The 18,182-nt window shown below is 48.8% G+C and overlaps 1 protein-coding gene across 1 annotated transcript in view; it reads left to right on the plus strand.

The window, feature by feature from the left end:
• The first annotated feature begins 12,904 nt into the window (after positions 1-12,904).
• The window catches only part of LOC133355818 (beta-1,4-galactosyltransferase 6-like), a 45,170-nt gene continuing 39,892 nt past the window's right edge, over positions 12,905-18,182 (plus strand). Inside the window, 1 exon segment of the mRNA XM_061573215.1 lies at positions 12,905-13,805. Within this exon segment, the coding sequence (XP_061429199.1) occupies positions 13,703-13,805 (103 nt within the window). The 5' untranslated portion in view covers positions 12,905-13,702.

Here is an 18,182-nt window from a genome sequence, read left to right on the forward strand (position 1 = left end):
TCCTAAAAAGTGTAAAATTTTGGAGAAAAAAAATTCACGAACATTAATTGTCACGCACAACGAGTCTGTGTGGAAAATGTCAGCTCGATTGGATCACGGGAAGTTGGTTAAAACACGACCGAAAGATTTGCACGGTCCTAAGCAAGCAAGTGAACTTAATATAAAGGATTTAAAAAACCGGAGGATCCAGAGAAAAAGCCACGTGACCACGGGGGGAGAGAGACACGCAAACTCCAAATGTTCAGCAGACGTCGGGATCCAACCCACGGACCTCCTGTATACCAGGCAAAGGAGATAACATCTTGAAGTCAATCAGTGTGGCTCTGCTGGGTAAGTAAATACGAAACAGGTCCCTGCGGGGTGGGCTGGTAGGAACGAATAACCAAAGAATATAAACATAATGTATTATTACACTTGTTTAGCCAGGAAAGCCTCACTGAGTCTAAAGGTTTTTGTAGGGTCCTGCCAAGTGTTTGCAGTAGGGGGCGATGTTGCTACACCTAATCGGACATCGGACAAAGGACGGACGGACGATATAATCTATTGTAAGCTGGTTCACTTCGTTCCTACCAGTATAAAGATTACGTTAAAACAATAAGCCAATTTACTTTTGATTCCTATCGCTCGCGACGCACGCGTGAAAGAATCCGTGTCGGAGTCGATGGTTCTCCGACGGAGTGGAAGGCCGACGGATGGAACGCATCCGAGCGCGTGGTCCTGCCGGGGAGACGGAGCGACGAAATGGGCTCCGTGCAGGTGCGAAGGTGGATGATCGCACGTGGGGGCGGGCGGGGGGGTCGTGAGAGCGTAGAAAGATGAACGCGTGGGTTCGATCGGAGTGCTACAACGCATGTGTAGAGAAGTTTCCGACGGACGTACTCGTAGACGGAGGTAAGTTAAGGATTCATATTCTTAGGTTTTTTCGGTAAAGTCACGTAGGTAAAACATTAAAATTAATAAAAGTAAAATAAAATAAAAATCACGACGTTTCGGAGGCAACACAAGCTTCCGTCTTCAGGTGGAACCGTCACAGCCCTACAGCTATATCAAGCCATTGATTTATTAATATACTTATTTATACATTTATATACATACATTGATACAGCTGTAGAGCTGTGACGGTTCCACCTGAAGACGGAAGCTTGTGTTGCCTCCGAAACGTCGTGATTTTTATTTTATTTTACTTTTATTAATTTTAATGTTTTACCTACGTGACTTTACCGAAAAAACCTAAGAATATGAGACTTGTGTTGCCTCCGAAACGTCGTGATTTTTATTTTATTTTTATTTTATTTTACTTTTATTAATTTTAATGTTTTACCTACGTGACTTTACCGAAAAAACCTAAGAATATGAATCCTTGCAGTCACGAAAGCTTCACATCTAGAACAAGCAGTCAACACAAGCAGTCAAAATGCAAACAAAAAGAGTGGTTTCTTTTTGGTTGCATTTTGACTGCTTGTGTTGTGGTTATTGCAAACATGATGCCTTGTCTAAAGGTGTCAGTTTTTGTACCAGTTGAAAGGGTAAAAACCTGTTACTATATTTTGCCACTGGTAAAGGAGATGTCTCATAGTGTAAGGTATGATACTATACACAGATTCGCACGCGTTGTATGTAAATGAGTTTTGCGCGACGCGCCCTTGCAGGCACGCGGGTGGCGTGGGTCGCTGCGTTCGTGATTGCCCCCTGTTGGCCAATGCATGCGATGAAATATATTTGGGAATCAGAATGGTTCTAAATGGACTGGAGGAATCCGATGAGCTATGAAGCTCTTTTTTTTTTACTGATGTTCAGTATGGGCGGGTCGGCAAGTGACAACAACAAACAATACAACAACAACACACAATACAACAACACAACAACAAACAATACAGCAACACAATACAACAACAAACAATACAACAACAACAACACACAATACAACAATACAACAACACAACACAACAACAAACAATACAACAACACAACACAACAACAAACAATACAACAACACAACACAAACAATACAACAACAATACAACACAATACAAAAACAATACAACAACAAACAATACCACAACACACAATACAACAACACACAATACAACAACACACAATACAACAACAATACAACAACACACAATACAACAACAAACAATACAACAACAATACAACAACAATACAACAACAAACAATACAACAACACACAATACAACAACACACAATACAACAACAAACAATACAACAACAATACAACAACACACAATACAACAACACAATACAACAACAATACAACACCACATGACAACAACAACAATACAACAACAATACACAATACAACAATACACAATACAACACACAATACAACAATATAATAATATACACAGCACCGTATGAACATCCAGACCCATAGACTCACAGAGACCCACAGACTCACACAGAGACCCACAGACTCACACAGAGACCCACAGACTCACACAAAGACCCACAGACTCACACAGAGACCCACAGACTCACACAGAGACCCACATACTCACACAGAGACCCACAGACTCACACAGAGACCCACAGACTCACACAGAGACCCACAGACTCACACAGAGACCCACATACTCACACAGAGACCCACAGACTCACACAGAGACCCACAGACTCACACAGAGACCCACAGACTCACACAGAGACCCACAGACTCACACAGAGACCCACAGACTCACACAGAGACCGACAGACTTACACAGAGACCCACAGACTCACACAGAGACCCACAGACTCACACAGAGACCCACAGACTCACACAGAGACCCACAGACTCACACAGAGACCCACAGACTCACATAGAGACCCATACACTCAGAGAGACCCATAGACTCACATAGAGAACCGTTGACTCACACAGAGACCCACAGACTCACACAGAAACCCACAGACTTACACAGAGACCCACAGACTCACACAGAGACCCACAGACTCACCACACAGAGACCCACAGACTCACACAGAGACCCACAGACTCACACAGAGACCCACAGACTCTCACAGAGACCCACAGACTCACACAGAGACCCACAGACTCACACAGAGACCCACAGACTTAAACAGCTATAAGAAGCGACCAGCATTGGTGCCACAGCGCATTTTGGGAGTGAGGAAGAGGCCAGAGTGGACGGAGTGGGGAGAAGGTTGCAAAGGCCTCTGTGGTTTCAAGCAACATCCGTGAAAACGACTGGACATCTGTGAAAAAAAGCGTCACAGTTCACGGGATTCCTCCGGTATAAATAAATATTCCTGCGGAGGGAGCTGGTAGGAACGTTGGGTTGCTCGGTCAATGGCCAGGGTCAACGGCGGCGTGGTGTATTCCGCAAATATGCCCGACTGTGAGGGTGGGCACAAGCCGGCGTGAGTAGGTTAAACGTTGAGTTTTATAAGGGCACCACGGGGTGACCAGCCCCTCCCCACCCAGCCCCACCCCTCACCCAGCCCCTCCCCACCCAGCCCCTCCCCACCCAGCCCCTCCCTCCCCACCCAGCCCCTCCCTGCACGACGGACACAATAATCCCCTGTGGGCTGGTGTAACCAGGAGGTTCCTACCAGTAATATTCTGACTGTGAATGCCCAGTGAGTCACCGGGTGTCACACAAGGACAGGTACCACTTAGGATGGGGAGTTCCTTCCAATTCTTGACACGAGATGGTGATTGAAGGCACTTGCCAGTTGCTGTGGCATTTCAAGCAAAGCGCCCTTTAAATAATATTTTTTTGTATTAACTACATTACGACTTACATTTTTTTAAATTTCACTTCAGGCGTAGGTTTGGCCGGACACTTAAGTCCGTGGCCAAACCCAACATTCAATTGTTGAATTTTCAATGTCACCATAACTATTATATAAACTTTTTTTAAATCGGCGCACACCGGAGGTTTACGGCTTGGCCTAACTCTGTAACATCGATGTTTGAGTCCACAAAGACGCTGTCTGAATCCGCGCAGCGACTCGCACACGAGGACAAAACAACGCCCTTCAAATAATGATTTTTTTGTATTAACTACATTACGACTTACTTTTTTTTATTTCACTTCAGGCGTAGGTTTGGCCGGACACTTAAGTCCGTGGCCAAACCCAACATTCAATTGTTGAATTTTCAATATCACCATAACTATTATAAATACAGTATATTTTATATCGGTGCACACGGAAGGTTTACGGCTTGGCCTAACTCTGTAACATCGATGATTGAGTCCACAGGAACTCGACCACGAGAACAACAACTCACGGTCTTGCAACTCTCCGGCCACGTTTGATCTTCCGCCGTGGCCACATCGATCTTTGCTCACCACCGCGCCTCCGTGCCTGCAACGGGTGGGTTCCTTGGCCGGCTACGTACGGCGCGAAAGAAGTTCACGGTGCGGCACGACGCCGGCAAAGCGTCATCATCGACGCGACACCCTCGCGATTCGTTCTCGACGAGAGTCCAGCCGACGCTGTTGCAATAATCATCTCGGTGGAGCACTGGTCCTCGAAAAATCCTCGCTGACATTTGTCAGCGATGGGATGTTTGGCCAGTCGCAGTTGTCACGCTGTGTGGGGTTTTTGTTGTTGTTGTTGTTGTGGGGTGATAAGGAGGTTTGGGGGTAGGGAGGGAGAGAGAGAGGGACATGAGCTACCCGTCGGAGGCCGTTCGACTGCGAGAAGGGCTGCGTGCAGAACGAGAGAGAGCGAGAAGGGGGGTGACATAAAGCCAAGTTAAAAAATTAATCCGTAAAAACAAAGTTTTTCACTATAAATGCTTTATATGCGCGGCATCGGTTTTATTTTATTATTCATTTCTGTTTTTATTGAGTAAGAGTTTCATTTTTATCACATTGGTATTTTAAATTAAATATGAAAAAAAAAATTCCCTAAAAAGTGGAAAATTTTGGAAATTTTTTTCACGAAAATAAATTGTTACACACAACGAGTCTGTGTGCAAAATGTCAGCTCGATTGGATCACGGGAAGTGGGTTAAAAAACGACCGAAAGATTTGCACGGTCGTAAGCGCGCAAGCAAGCAAGCAAGTGAACTTAATATAAAGGATTTAAAAAAATACGAAATGATGAACGAAGCAAAGTGCCGACTACACCGAGCATCTTCTTGTTTCCACTGATCGTAAAAAAAAGAGAGAGTGACGGTTTAGCTGAGAGGGGAAACCCGAGGGGTCAGAGGAGATCCCATGCAGAACAGGCGCACAATGAGAACGCACGCTCACGGGACGCAGCGAATTACGCACGAAACCTCCCTTGGCGATCGGAACCCAGGCGCTCTCACGCCTGTGAGGGCGCTAAAACGACGTGAACCACTGCGGCTTTCCACCCTGGCACGGAGCCCAAAGGAACACACCACACACACACACACGAATAGCCAGCCACCTCGTCACCAGTGCACGCATGCACGTCTGGTATGTCACACACTGTGCCCGTACATCATCGCCATGGTGTGCTCATGCGTTTCGCAACTCCGTGGGCTCATACCCAGGCTGACGTATGCGTCATGGGGTATATATATATGTGTTTTATTCATGTTGAGTGGGTCTAAGAGTTTGAAATAATTTAAAGGCGGTAATTATATTTGATCTCTCTCTCTTTCCCTTGCCTGGTTACGCAAGGAAACGCGTGGGTTCGATCCCGGACCCAGGCGATGCCTGTTTTAATGTGGGAGTCCGAGTGTTCTAAATGTCCTCTTGGCTGCTATTTATAAAATACCATTCGTGTGATGATGATGATGACGACGATGACGATGATGATGACGACGATGATAACAAATTATTTTCGATGACCAGGTCACCACTGAACATAACCCGAATCGCTCGGTATGCTCTAGCGGGTGAATAAAAAAAAAAGATTTAGGAACAAAAAAATACAGAGTTGTGGTAGTTAAATTTCGATTTAAAGCTTTCGTGACTGCAGGGATTCATCTTCTTGGTTCTTTCGGTAAAGTCACGTAGAAGGAAAGTAATAAAATAATAAAAATAAAAGATAATAAAATAATACAATATGTTTTTATTTTTTTATTTTATTATTTTCCTTCTACGTGACTTTACCGAAAGAACCAAGAAGAAGAGTTGTGGTATTTCACCGGTCTGTATACCGAGCGACTGCGTGCCAGTGTTTGTCTTCCATCAGTGTCAATAATTAGCGATCGTGTCCACTGTTCGTGTCGTGTTTGAGTCATTGTTGTTCGTGTGGACGTTCGTCTGCGTTTGGCGACGGCGTAAAAGAGTTCGCGTCTTCGTGCGTGTCGTGCCAGTGTCTTGTGTCAGTGGCAACACGTGTGTGCTTGTTGTCAGCGTGTGTGTCATTATCGGTGTCAGCGTGCGTGCGTTCGCGATGGTGCCATTGTGTTCGTGTCAGCGTTTGTGTTGTTCTTAGCGTCAGTATTGGTGCTAATGTCTCTTTATTTTTAGCCGCTGGATGCACTTGCACTCAAAAAAATATGTTCTGGCAAAACGGGGTGGGGGGGTTGGTGGAACGGATCTTAATCTGTGTGTCAAGTGTCAACGTGTGTGTGTGTGTTAAGGCTATACGGGGGATCTTTGTCTTTGTCTTATGAGGAGCGGTGGTGTAGTGGTTAGCGCACTGCGTTACTGAACCCGGCGACCCGCGTTCGATTCCTGCTCACGGCCAACACCGGTGACGATTATCTGAACCGGTCCTGGGCCTCCCCTAGGTCGACTCAGCCTCAAATGAGTACCTGGTGCGATGTGTAAAAATCGCCACTGGGGAGACAAAGGCGGCCGGGCGTGGTATTGTCCACCCCCCCCCCCCCCTCGTGTGCCGTGCTGGCCTTCATAGGTGCTCGCTAACAGCACTTGCCCCAACAGTATGTTAAGGCTACACGGGTGATCTTTGTCTTTTTCTTTATCGTGGAGAGCGTAACGTGTCCCGTGTCATCATCTCGTGCTCCTGTTACCACCGTCAAGGTGTGTCGGTGGTGTGGGTGGGGGTGGGGGGTTGCCCACCACATCGGTGACGCTGTTTTGTGTTGGAGTCGACGGGGGCCGTTGGCAGGTGAGCGGAGCAAGCCCATTGTTTAGCGGGCAGTCCATTGTTTAGCGGGCAGCCCATTGTTTAGCGGGCAGCCCATTGTTTAGCGGATAAAGCCCATTGTTTAGCGGGCAGCCCATTGTTTAGCGGGCTGCCCATTGTTGAGCGTAGCAGTCCATTGTTTTAGCGGGCAGCCCATTGTTTAGCGGGCAGCCCATTGTTGAGCGTAGCAGTCCATTGTTTAGCGGGCAGTCCATTGTTTAGCGGGCAGCCCATTGTTGAGCAGAGCAGTCCATTGTTTAGCGGGCAGCCCATTGTTTAGCGGGCAGCCCATTGTTGAGCGGAGCAAGTCCATTGTTTAGCGGGCAGCCCATTGTTTTAGCGGGCAGCCCATTGTTGAGCGGAGCAAGTCCATTGTTTAGCGGGCAGCCCATTGTTTAGCGGGCAGCCCATTGTTGAGCGGAGCAAGTCCATTGTTTAGCGGGCAGCCCATTGTTGAGCGGAGCAAGTCCATTGTTTAGCGGGCAGCCCATTGTTGAGCGGAGCAAGTCCATTGTTTAGCGGGCAGCCCATTGTTTAGCGGGCAGCCCATTGTTGAGCGGAGCAAGTCCATTGTTTAGCGGGCAGCCCATTGTTGAGCGGAGCAGTCCATTGTTTAGCGGGCAGCCCATTGTTGAGCGGAGCAGTCCATTGTTTTAGCGGGCAGCCCATTGTTGAGCGGAGCAGTCCATTGTTTAGCGGGCAGCCCATTGTTGAGCGGAGCAGTCCATTGTTGAGCGGAGCAGTCCATTGTTTAGCGGGCAGCCCATTGTTGAGCGGAGCAGTCCATTGTTGAGCGGAGCAGTCCATTGTTTAGCGGGCAGCCCATTGTTTAGCGGGCAGCCCATTGTTGAGCGGAGCAGTCCATTGTTTTAGCGGGCAGCCCATTGTTTTAGCGGGCAGCCCATTGTTTTAGCGGGCAGTCCATTGTTTTAGCGGGCAGCCCATTGTTGAGCGGAGCAGTCCATTGTTTTAGCGGGCAGCCCATTGTTGAGCGGAGCAGTCCATTGTTTAGCGGGCAGCCCATTGTTTAGCGGAGCAGTCCATTGTTTAGCGGGCAGCCCATTGTTGAGCGGAGCAGTCCATTGTTGAGCGGAGCAGTCCATTGTTTAGCGGGCAGCCCATTGTTGAGCGGAGCAGTCCATTGTTTAGCGGGCAGCCCATTGTTGAGCGGAGCAGTCCATTGTTGAGCGGAGCAGTCCATTGTTTAGCGGGCAGCCCATTGTTTAGCGGGCAGCCCATTGTTGAGCGGAGCAAGTCCATTGTTTAGCGGGCAGCCCATTGTTGAGCGGAGCAAGTCCATTGTTTAGCGGGCAGCCCATTGTTGAGCGGAGCAAGTCCATTGTTTAGCAGGCAGCCCATTGTTGAGCGGAGCAGTCCATTGTTTAGCGGGCAGCCCATTGTTGAGCGGAGCAGTCCATTGTTTTAGCGGGCAAGCCCATTGTTGAGCGGAGCAGTCCATTGTTTAGCGGGCAGCCCATTGTTGAGCGGAGCAGTCCATTGTTGAGCGGAGCAGTCCATTGTTTAGCGGGCAGCCCATTGTTGAGCGGAGCAGTCCATTGTTTAGCGGGCAGCCCATTGTTGAGCGGAGCAGTTCATTGTTGAGCGGAGCAGTCCATTGTTTAGCGGGCAGCCCATTGTTTAGCGGGCAGCCCATTGTTGAGCGGAGCAGTCCATTGTTTTAGCGGGCAGCCCATTGTTTTAGCGGGCAGTCCATTGTTTTAGCGGGCAGCCCATTGTTGAGCGGAGCAAGTCCATTGTTTAGCGGGCAGCCCATTGTTTAGCGGGCAGCCCATTGTTGAGCGGAGCAGTCCATTGTTTTAGCGGGCAGCCCATTGTTTTAGCGGGCAGCCCATTGTTTTAGCGGGCAGTCCATTGTTTTAGCGGGCAGCCCATTGTTGAGCGGAGCAAGTCCATTGTTTAGCGGGCAGCCCATTGTTGAGCGGAGCAAGTCCATTGTTGAGCGGAGCAGTCCATTGTTTTAGCGGGCAGCCCATTGTTTTAGCGGGCAGCTCATTGTTTTAGCGGGCAGTCCATTGTTTTAGCGGGCAGCCCATAGTTGAGCGGAGCAAGTCCATTGTTTAGCGGGCAGCCACAGCAAACACATTGGAAGCACGTGGCATTAATAGCCAAACATCCGAACGCGAACAATCTCCCCACTTACGATTCGTGAGACTCGGCGAGGCATGTGTATGGCGTGCAACAACAACAACAACAAAAATCTGAATATTTATATTGGAGGAATCATATGATCTGTAAAGCTCTTGCCACACCCGCCCACCTCCGGAGATGTCCAAGTAGGTGCGGGTTCAGAACGTGACAGCAACACAAAACGAAGCTGATGACGAGCTGGTGACGAGCTCTTTGAACGCATTTCAAGTTGAGTGTCGTTGAGTCATTACAGCCGGATGGTGACATAGCCCCCATTTGAGACGCAATGTGGGGGGGTGGGGGTGAGCGTTAAAGGTAGTGTAGTGTATAGTGTAGTGTATAGTAGTGTAGTGTATAGTGTACTGTATAGTAGTGTAGTGTATAGTGTAGTGTATAGTAGTGTAGTGTATAGTGTAGTGTATAGTGTAGTGTATAGTGTACTGTATAGTAGTGTAGTGTGTAGTGTAGTGTATAGTAGTGTAGTGTATAGTAGTATAGTGTTAAGTGTAGTTTACAATAGGGTAGTGTATAGTAGTGTAGTGTATAGTAGTGTATAGTGTCGTGTATAGCAGTGTAGTGTATAGTAGTGTAGTGTATAGTAGTGTATAGTGTAGTGTATAGTAGTGTATAGTGCAGTGTTTCGTAGTGTAGATAGTAGTGTAGTGTATAGTAGTGTATAGTAGTGTAGTGTATAGTAGTGTATAGTAGTGTAGTGTATAGTGTAGTGTATAGTAGTGTATAGTGCAGTGTTTCGTAGTGTAGATAGTAGTGTAGTGTATAGTAGTGTATAGTAGTGTAGTGTATAGTGTAGTGATAAGTAGTGGTGTATAGTGTAGTGTATAGTAGTAGTGTATAGTAGCACAGCTGTCAACCCATAAGGTTTACCCATAATCTTGTACAGGGACATTGAGTTTTCAGGTCCATACGGCGTACAGCCGTTTCAATACGGACAACAACATTGTTTTTAAATCCTTTATATGAAGTTCGCTTGCTTGCTTGCGTGATTGCGTGCTTGCTTGCTTGCTTACGACCGTGCAAATCTTTCGGTCGTTTTTTACACCCACTTCCCGTGATCCAATCGAGCTGACATTTTGCACACAGACTCGTTGTGCGAGACAATTAATGTTCGTGAAAATTTTTTTCCAAAATTTTACACTGTTTAGGGAAAACAAATTAAATATTTAATTACCAATTGCTTAATACTGGCAGACAATCATCTGACCCATAGGTGGCAGCCATCTCAAGCCAGAGGACGAGAGGACTCTAGCCGCCACGCATATAAAGGATTTATAGTGGAAAAGTTTGTTTTTACGGGTTATACTTGTGTCTATATGTGTTTCTCCCTTGTGATGGGAACGTTGAGATGTATAAGGGCAACGGGGTGACGAATATGGTCTGAGTTGATCTGTAATAAGGTATGGCACTGATAAGGGGTTGACAGGTTTGCGTTACCCTCTTGTGCAATCGGTGAGCTGCGTGATACAGGGGTTGGGGGACAAATACGTGATTTCATTTATGTTAACGCTGGCATTAAAATATTTTAAAAATATATATATATTCAAAGGTAATAGTTTATCTTCTTGATTCTTTCGGTAAAGTCACGTAGAAGGGAAATAAATAAAAAAATGACGCTGTCTTTCTGACAGACCTGTTCTTCACCTGAGGACGGCTGCTTGCGTTGTGGCCGAAACGTCGTGAGAATTGTATTTAATTATGTTTTATTATTATTATTTTATTATTTCCCTTCTACGTGACTTTACCGAAATGACCAAGAAGATGAATCCCTGCAGTCACGAAAGCTTTAAATCTAAATTTGATAGTTTATCTGCCGTCATTATTATCGCCTATTTCTTCTTCCTCTTCAAATAAATTTGAACAAAATGGAAATTAAATTGACGAGAATAATTCTGTTTGACGGGAAGCTAAATAAAAAAAGATATATTCTTAAAACAAAAAAAGTCTCACGTTATTTTCAAAATAGAATACTGTGCATGCATGCGTTAACGTTAATGGCAGTCTGTTTAATAATTTGTTAAGATAAATAAAACATTGTGTCCTGAACGTTGAGCCAGTCTGTATATTAATACAATGATACATACGACAAAATTGTTACGTTTAATCTATCCAGACTAAAATTCACAAGTGTGTAATTTGAAAAAAAAAGCCAATGGCGTTAAGAAGGCGAATTAAACATTTTCTACATGCATAGAAATATATCTTTTGTATGTTTACAAAACGTCGTGAGAATCATTTTATTATGTTTTATTTTTATTATTTTATTACTTCCCTTCTACGTGACTTTACCGAAAGAACCAAGAAGATGAATCCCTGCAGTCACGAAAGCTTTAAATCGAAAATTAAGTGAAACGTTATTTCATTTGTGAATGCTGAATTTTATTTCTTGTTAGCCTTGTAAAAATATATTTTCTTTTTCGTTAGCCTTGTAAAAAATTCCTTTATTTTTTTTCTTTAACTTTCTTTTCTTTTTAAAAATATTACTGGGGGACTCACAGTTACCTGTAGCCCAGAGGGCTAACAAAATCTTAATCTGGCCATGCCTCCAATGTAACACGTGGGGGGCTTTCGCGACCGATATCAACAAGAGGGTTTTTTTGTGTGGGAGGTTAAATCGCGTAAATATAAACTTCAGTAAAACTTACTAATTGTCTGTGTCGGGTGGCGGCGGGTTTAAGGACACACGTTTATATATTTAGGCGATCTAACCCACAAACAACCGGTGGTTGTGAAGTACTGTAACAACATCACTAACAACATCACTAACAACATCACTAACAACATCACTAACAACATCACTAACAACATCACTAACAACATCACTAACAACAACACCGGCGGTGAGTGCGAGCCCTGGTTGCTATGGGGCCGTCGCTAAGGGCGCCTACCCTCCCCCTCCCCTCACCCCCCCCCCTTTTCCCCCCCACCCACCCCTTGAGTGACGTCACCGCACCGACAAAACCCGGACAGTTATTGCGAAAGAAGGAAGAGCGCGTGTGACGTCAGGGGGTGGGCGTCGCTACGTTTCGAACGCGATGACGTCACCACCGCCCCACCCAAACAAAAAAATAGGGGGACGAGGCGGATCTGATTACGTGGAGACGTCACCCGGCCCGCTTGGATACAAAGGATGACGTCATCGCCGTTACGGTTGAACGCGATGAGGTCACCACGGCCCCACCCAAACCTCGGATACAAAAAAAACGACGGGATGGGCGGATCCGATCACGCGATGACGTCACGCGCCCCGCTCGCATACAAAACGGCGCGGGGGAGGGCAGCGTCAATCGTACGTGATTACGTCATCACCGCCCCACCCCCAACCCCGTTATCAAATAATAAAAAATGGAAGGGGGGGGGGGCGTAGGGCGGATCCGATGAAGCGATGACGTGATGACGTCACGCAGGGGGGGGGGAAGCCAGCAAAGATCGTGCGTGATGACGTCACGCGTAAATATTTGCCTCAGCCCAGAGGAGGCAAGTGGAGGGGGGGGGGGCGTAGGGCGGATCCGATGAACCGATGACGTGATGACGTCACGCAGGGGGGGGGGAGACAGCAAAGCTCGTGCGTGATGACGTCACGCGTAAAAATTTGCCTCAGCCCAGAGGAGGCAAGTGGAGGGGGGGGCGAAGCAAGCAGGGCGCTGGCTGAGTCGACGACGCCGTCGTCACCGTCGTCGTCGTCCCCCTCCTCCTCCTCCCCCCGTCACCTCCACCTCTCTCTCCCCACCACCTCCACCTCCCTCTCTCCACACCACCGGCGGCTCTGCCTGCCGGCTCGCTATAAAGGGGCCCGCCCGCATGCCCCACACTTTCCGCTTGCTGCTCGCCGCCGGGCCGACGTGGTTCTTTGCGGCGGTAGCAGCCGAGGCGAGAACGCACCGAGGGTAGCGGTAGTAGTGGTGGTGGTGGTGTTGCTGCTGGTGGTGGTGGTGGTGCTGCTGGTGGTGGTTTGGTGGTGCTGGTGCTGGTGTTGCTGCTGGTGGTGGTGGTGCTGGTGGTGGTGCTGCTGGTGGTGGTGGTGGTGCTGGTGCTGGTGTTGCTGGTGGTGGTGCTGCTGGTGGTGGTTTGGTGGTGCTGCTGGTGGTGGTGCTGGTTGGGTTGGTGGTGGTGCTGGTGGGTTGCTGCTGGTGGTGGTGGGCTGCTGCTGGTGGTGGTGCTACTGCTGCTGGTGGTGGTAGTTCAAAGTTGCCAGCTTTGACGTTCCCAGAGGCCCCCGTCTGGCCATGCCAGCCCCGGTCCAGCGGCCCGCAGTGACCCCTCAAGTGGCGGCGACGACGACGATGATGATGGTGACGATGATGATGGTGACGATGATGACGATGATGAAAGAAGAAGCTCTCTGCTAGCCCGCTCAGCACCTCCGTTGGGGGAGGTGGTGGTGGTGGAGGAAGGGGGCTTTACCCTCCTAATTAGCTGAAGCGTTAATTGTGAGCTTGGTCAGAGAGGTGGGGGGGGAGGTCGTTAATTGATTGGTGACGAGGAAGCGGCCGAGATGCGAACGCTGCGGCTGAGGAACCGTTCCATGGTGGCGCTGCTTTTCCTCTTCTCGCTGTCGTCTTCCTTCCTCTACTTCATCTACGTCTCGCCGGGCCTCGGTGAGTTGCGGCGAAACACACACACATGTCGGGCACACACACACACACATGTCGGGCACACACACACACATGTCGGGCACACACACACATACACGTGAGCTACACAGCAGGTACACGTCAGGCATTCATCGGCCACACACATCAAGTACACGCCAGCCGTACAGACACACACATCAGCCACACACAGATCAGGTACACAGGTGATGTTTCAGCCATTCATCAGACACACACATCAGGTGTACAACAGCCGTACAGACACACATCAGACACGTCAGCCGTACAGACACACAGCAGGTACACGTCAGGCATCCATCAGCCACACACACATCAGGTATACAGGTGATGTTTCAGCCATTCATCGACAACATACATCAGGTATACACCAGTCGTACAGACACACATCAGGTACACGTCAGGCATGCATAAGCCACACCCAGATCAGGTATACACCAGCCGTAGAGACACACATCAGGTACACGTCAGGCATTCATCAGCCACACACAGATCAGGTACACAGGTGATGTTTCAGCCATTCATCAGACACACACATCAGGTATACGTCAGCCGTACAGACACACAGCAGGTACACGTCAGGCATTCATAAGCCACACACAGATCAGGTACACAGGTGATGTTTCAGCCATTCATCAGACACACACATCAGGTATACGTCAGCCGTACAGACACACAGCAGGTACACGTCAGGCATTCATAAGCCACACACAGATCAGGTACACATGTGATGTTTCAGCCATTCATCAGACACACACATCAGGTATACACCAGCCGTACAGACACACACAGCAGGTACACGTCAGGCATTCATCAGCCACACACAGATCAGGTATACAGGTGATGTTTCAGCCATTCATCAGACACACACATCAGGTATACGTCAGCCGTACAGACACACAGCAGGTACACGTCAGGCATTCATCAGCCACACACAGATCAGGTATACAGGTGATGTTTCAGCCATTCATCAGACACACACATCAGACACACCAGCCGTACAGACACACAGCAGGTACACGTCAGGCATGCATACGCCACACACAGATCAAGTACACAGGTGATGTTTCAGTCATTCATCAGACACACACATCAGACACACCAGTCGTACAGACACACACAGCAGGTACACGTCAGGCATTCATCGGCCACACACATCAAGTACACGCCAGCCGTACAGACACACACAGCAGGTACACATCATCCACAGGACTACGTGAACTGCACCCATCAAGCGACACGACCACATGACCAGGAACACCATCACGTTGACTGCGGTCTTCATCACAGCCACACCCAGACTCGCACACATGGACACATCTACACAAACATGGGGATAACCACACACGGACACGGGGATAATCACACAAACACACGGACATGGGGATAACCACACGGACACGGGGATAACCACACACACACAGACACGGGATAATCACACAGACACACAGACACTGGATAATCACACAGACACACAGACACGGGATAACCACACAGACACACACACATGGGGATAACCACAGAGACACACAGACACGGGATAATCACACAGACACACAGACACGGGATAACCACACAGACACACACACATGGGGATAACCACAGAGACACACAGACACGGGATAATCACACAGACACACAGACACGGGATAATCACACAGACACACAGACACGGACACAATCACACAGACACACGGACACGGGGTATACACATTTACAACCACACAGACACGGGGTATACACATTTACAACCATACAAGCAACTATGAGTAGTGTGGCGAGCACCAGACACGGACACCTTTGTATCCCCTGATGATGACGCGTACACACTCGCGCAACACAACCACGTGCCCTCGGATAATTGCATTACAAAAAAAACAAAGATCCCCCGTGTAGCCTTAACAGACTGTTGGGGCAAGTGCTGTTAGGCAGCACCTATGAAGGTCGGCACGGCACACGAGGGGGTGGGTGGCCAGCACCACGCCCGGCCGCCTTTGTCTCCCCAGTGTCGATGTTTACTACACACCGCACCAGGTACTCATTTGAGGCTGAGCCGACCTAGGGGAGGAGGCCCAGGACCGGTTCAGATAATCTCCACCGGTGCCGGCCCTGAGTGGGAATCCAACTCGGGAAGCCGGGTTCACAACGCAGCGCGCTAACCGCTGCACCACCGTTCCCCACAACCGCACACACCACACACCACACACCACATATACACACACACCACACACGAACACTCCACACACAGCACACACACACCACATACACCACATGTGCACACACCACACGCACACACACCACACGCACCACACACACACACCACACGCACCACACACACACACCACACACACACCACACACCACACGCACACACACACCACACGTGCACACACCACACACACCACACACACCACATCCTCGGACGTACCGGTTGACCCTGCGCAGTTCATTTGAACACGCTGCAGCCGACAATGCCACGATGCATTGTGGCGGGTGTGTTGGATGTGTGTGTGTGTTTGGTGGGGTAAGTGTCAGTGGTGTGCCCCCTCGGGAGGCTGGAAGAGAGAGAGAGAGCGGTGGTGTGAGCGGTCTAATCGCAGTGCGTTACGAACCAGGCAACCCTCACCACCCCCCTCCCCCGCTCGGCAACATCGTCGGCGAATATCCGAATCAGGTCCTGGGCGTCGGCCCCCTGGGTGGGCTCGGCCTTAAATCAGTAGTACCGTGTCTGGCTTGTGTGAGTTGTGTGTGTGTGTGTGTGAGTCTTTGTCATCATCGGCACCGGGGAAATAACCTCTCTCCTCCCCTCTTCCGTGCGAGCAGTGTTGACCGTAGTAGGGTCTAGTAAATATAACTCTGTAGGCTGTCCGGGTGATTGTGACTGCAGGTATTGTGGTCTATGCAAACATGACTCCTTGTAAAAAAAAGGTGTCAGTTTTGTTGCCAGATAGAAGGGTAAAAAAAACAATTATCATATTTTTTTACTGGCAAATGAGGTTCTAATGGTGTCCGGGGTGAGTTTTATCTTTAATGTGCAAATGTATTAAGGTGGAGTAGTGGGTTGTTTGATGGTGTGTGTGTGCGGTTGTGATGTGTGTGCGTAGTAGAGTGGGTTACAGCTGGTCCATCTGCCAGTCATCTCAGTCGGCCAACCCATGGCACCACCTGGGTCTGTCCCGTGACCCTCCTGTCGACCACTTCACGTGGCCTCAAAGTGTGTACCTAGCCTGGCACACACCCAAAGCTCTCTAGGTGTGTTCTAGAGAGCTTTGGGTGTCTGCAAGAGACGTGTGTGTCTTGGTGTATGCATGTGTGATAGGTGCGTGCGTGTGTGTGTGTGTGCTAGAGGTGTGTCTTGGTGTGATCACGTGTGGTATAAAGGTGTGCGTTGGCGTATGCATGCAGTGTACTTGCTGATGTGCGTGTGTGTATGTGTTTCTTTATTTGTGCTGAAGTGGTGGAAGTGTGTGTGTGTGGTTTTTTTTGGGGAGGGTAAGCGTTTGTGGCTGAAATTGTCGGTGCGGTTAACCGGTTCAACCCGGCTATGATACCGACTACTGTAGCCGAACCGGGGCAATGTTTGTTTGAGAACTGGCCTGTTCTACTCGGCTTAGATAAACTGAGGCTTAATGTCGTGGTTGTAAGTGCCCGGCGCTTTTACTGTGCTTGTAAATAAAACGTGTAAAAAAATGGCCACACAGAGCTCGCTCTGGCCGGTTCCTGGCCAAGGTGTGCCGAAATTATTTGAACAGATATGGCGAGTGACGTGTGCTCCCACCACCCACCCACCCTCCCTCTCCCCAATGGATTGCACCACCACCAGCCACGTCTGTACGTTTGGTCACTTATTGCCGAGCGGTGATGAACCACTTAATGTGCAATTTACTGAGACTGTGCCTGTCCCGTGTTGCGGTGGGTGGAGGGGGGACGACGTTAAAGTCCCGTGACGTTGTTTGCACGTGCTGACCACGTGCCTGGCGACGTGACGGTGAACATTTGGCAAGTTTGGGAGTATTACACCGCACGCACAAAAAATAGACATTTGCTGGAGCCGTTTCGCAAGTGCGCTGCTTCTACGAGTGTGCAAGGGTGGTGGTGGTGTGTTAAAGTGTGGGGTGGTGGTGGTTTGTGCAAGTGTGGTGGTGGTGTGTTCAAGTGTGGGGTGGTGGTGGTGTGTGCAAGTGTGGTGGTGGTGTTGTGTGCAAGTTTGAGCGTGATCGTGGTGGTGTGTGTATGTGTTGGCGTGGTGCTGTGTGCAAGTGTGGTGGTGGTGGTGTGTGCAAGTGTGGTGGTGGTGTGTGCAAGTGTGGGGGTGGTGTGTTCAAGTGTGGGGTGGTGGTGTGTTCAAGTGTGGGGGTGGTGTGTG

Source organism: Lethenteron reissneri, chromosome 52 (assembly GCF_015708825.2).
Source record: "Lethenteron reissneri isolate LAM-NWPU_2019-01 chromosome 52, ASM1570882v1, whole genome shotgun sequence".
Lineage (NCBI taxonomy): Eukaryota > Metazoa > Chordata > Hyperoartia > Petromyzontiformes > Petromyzontidae > Lethenteron > Lethenteron reissneri.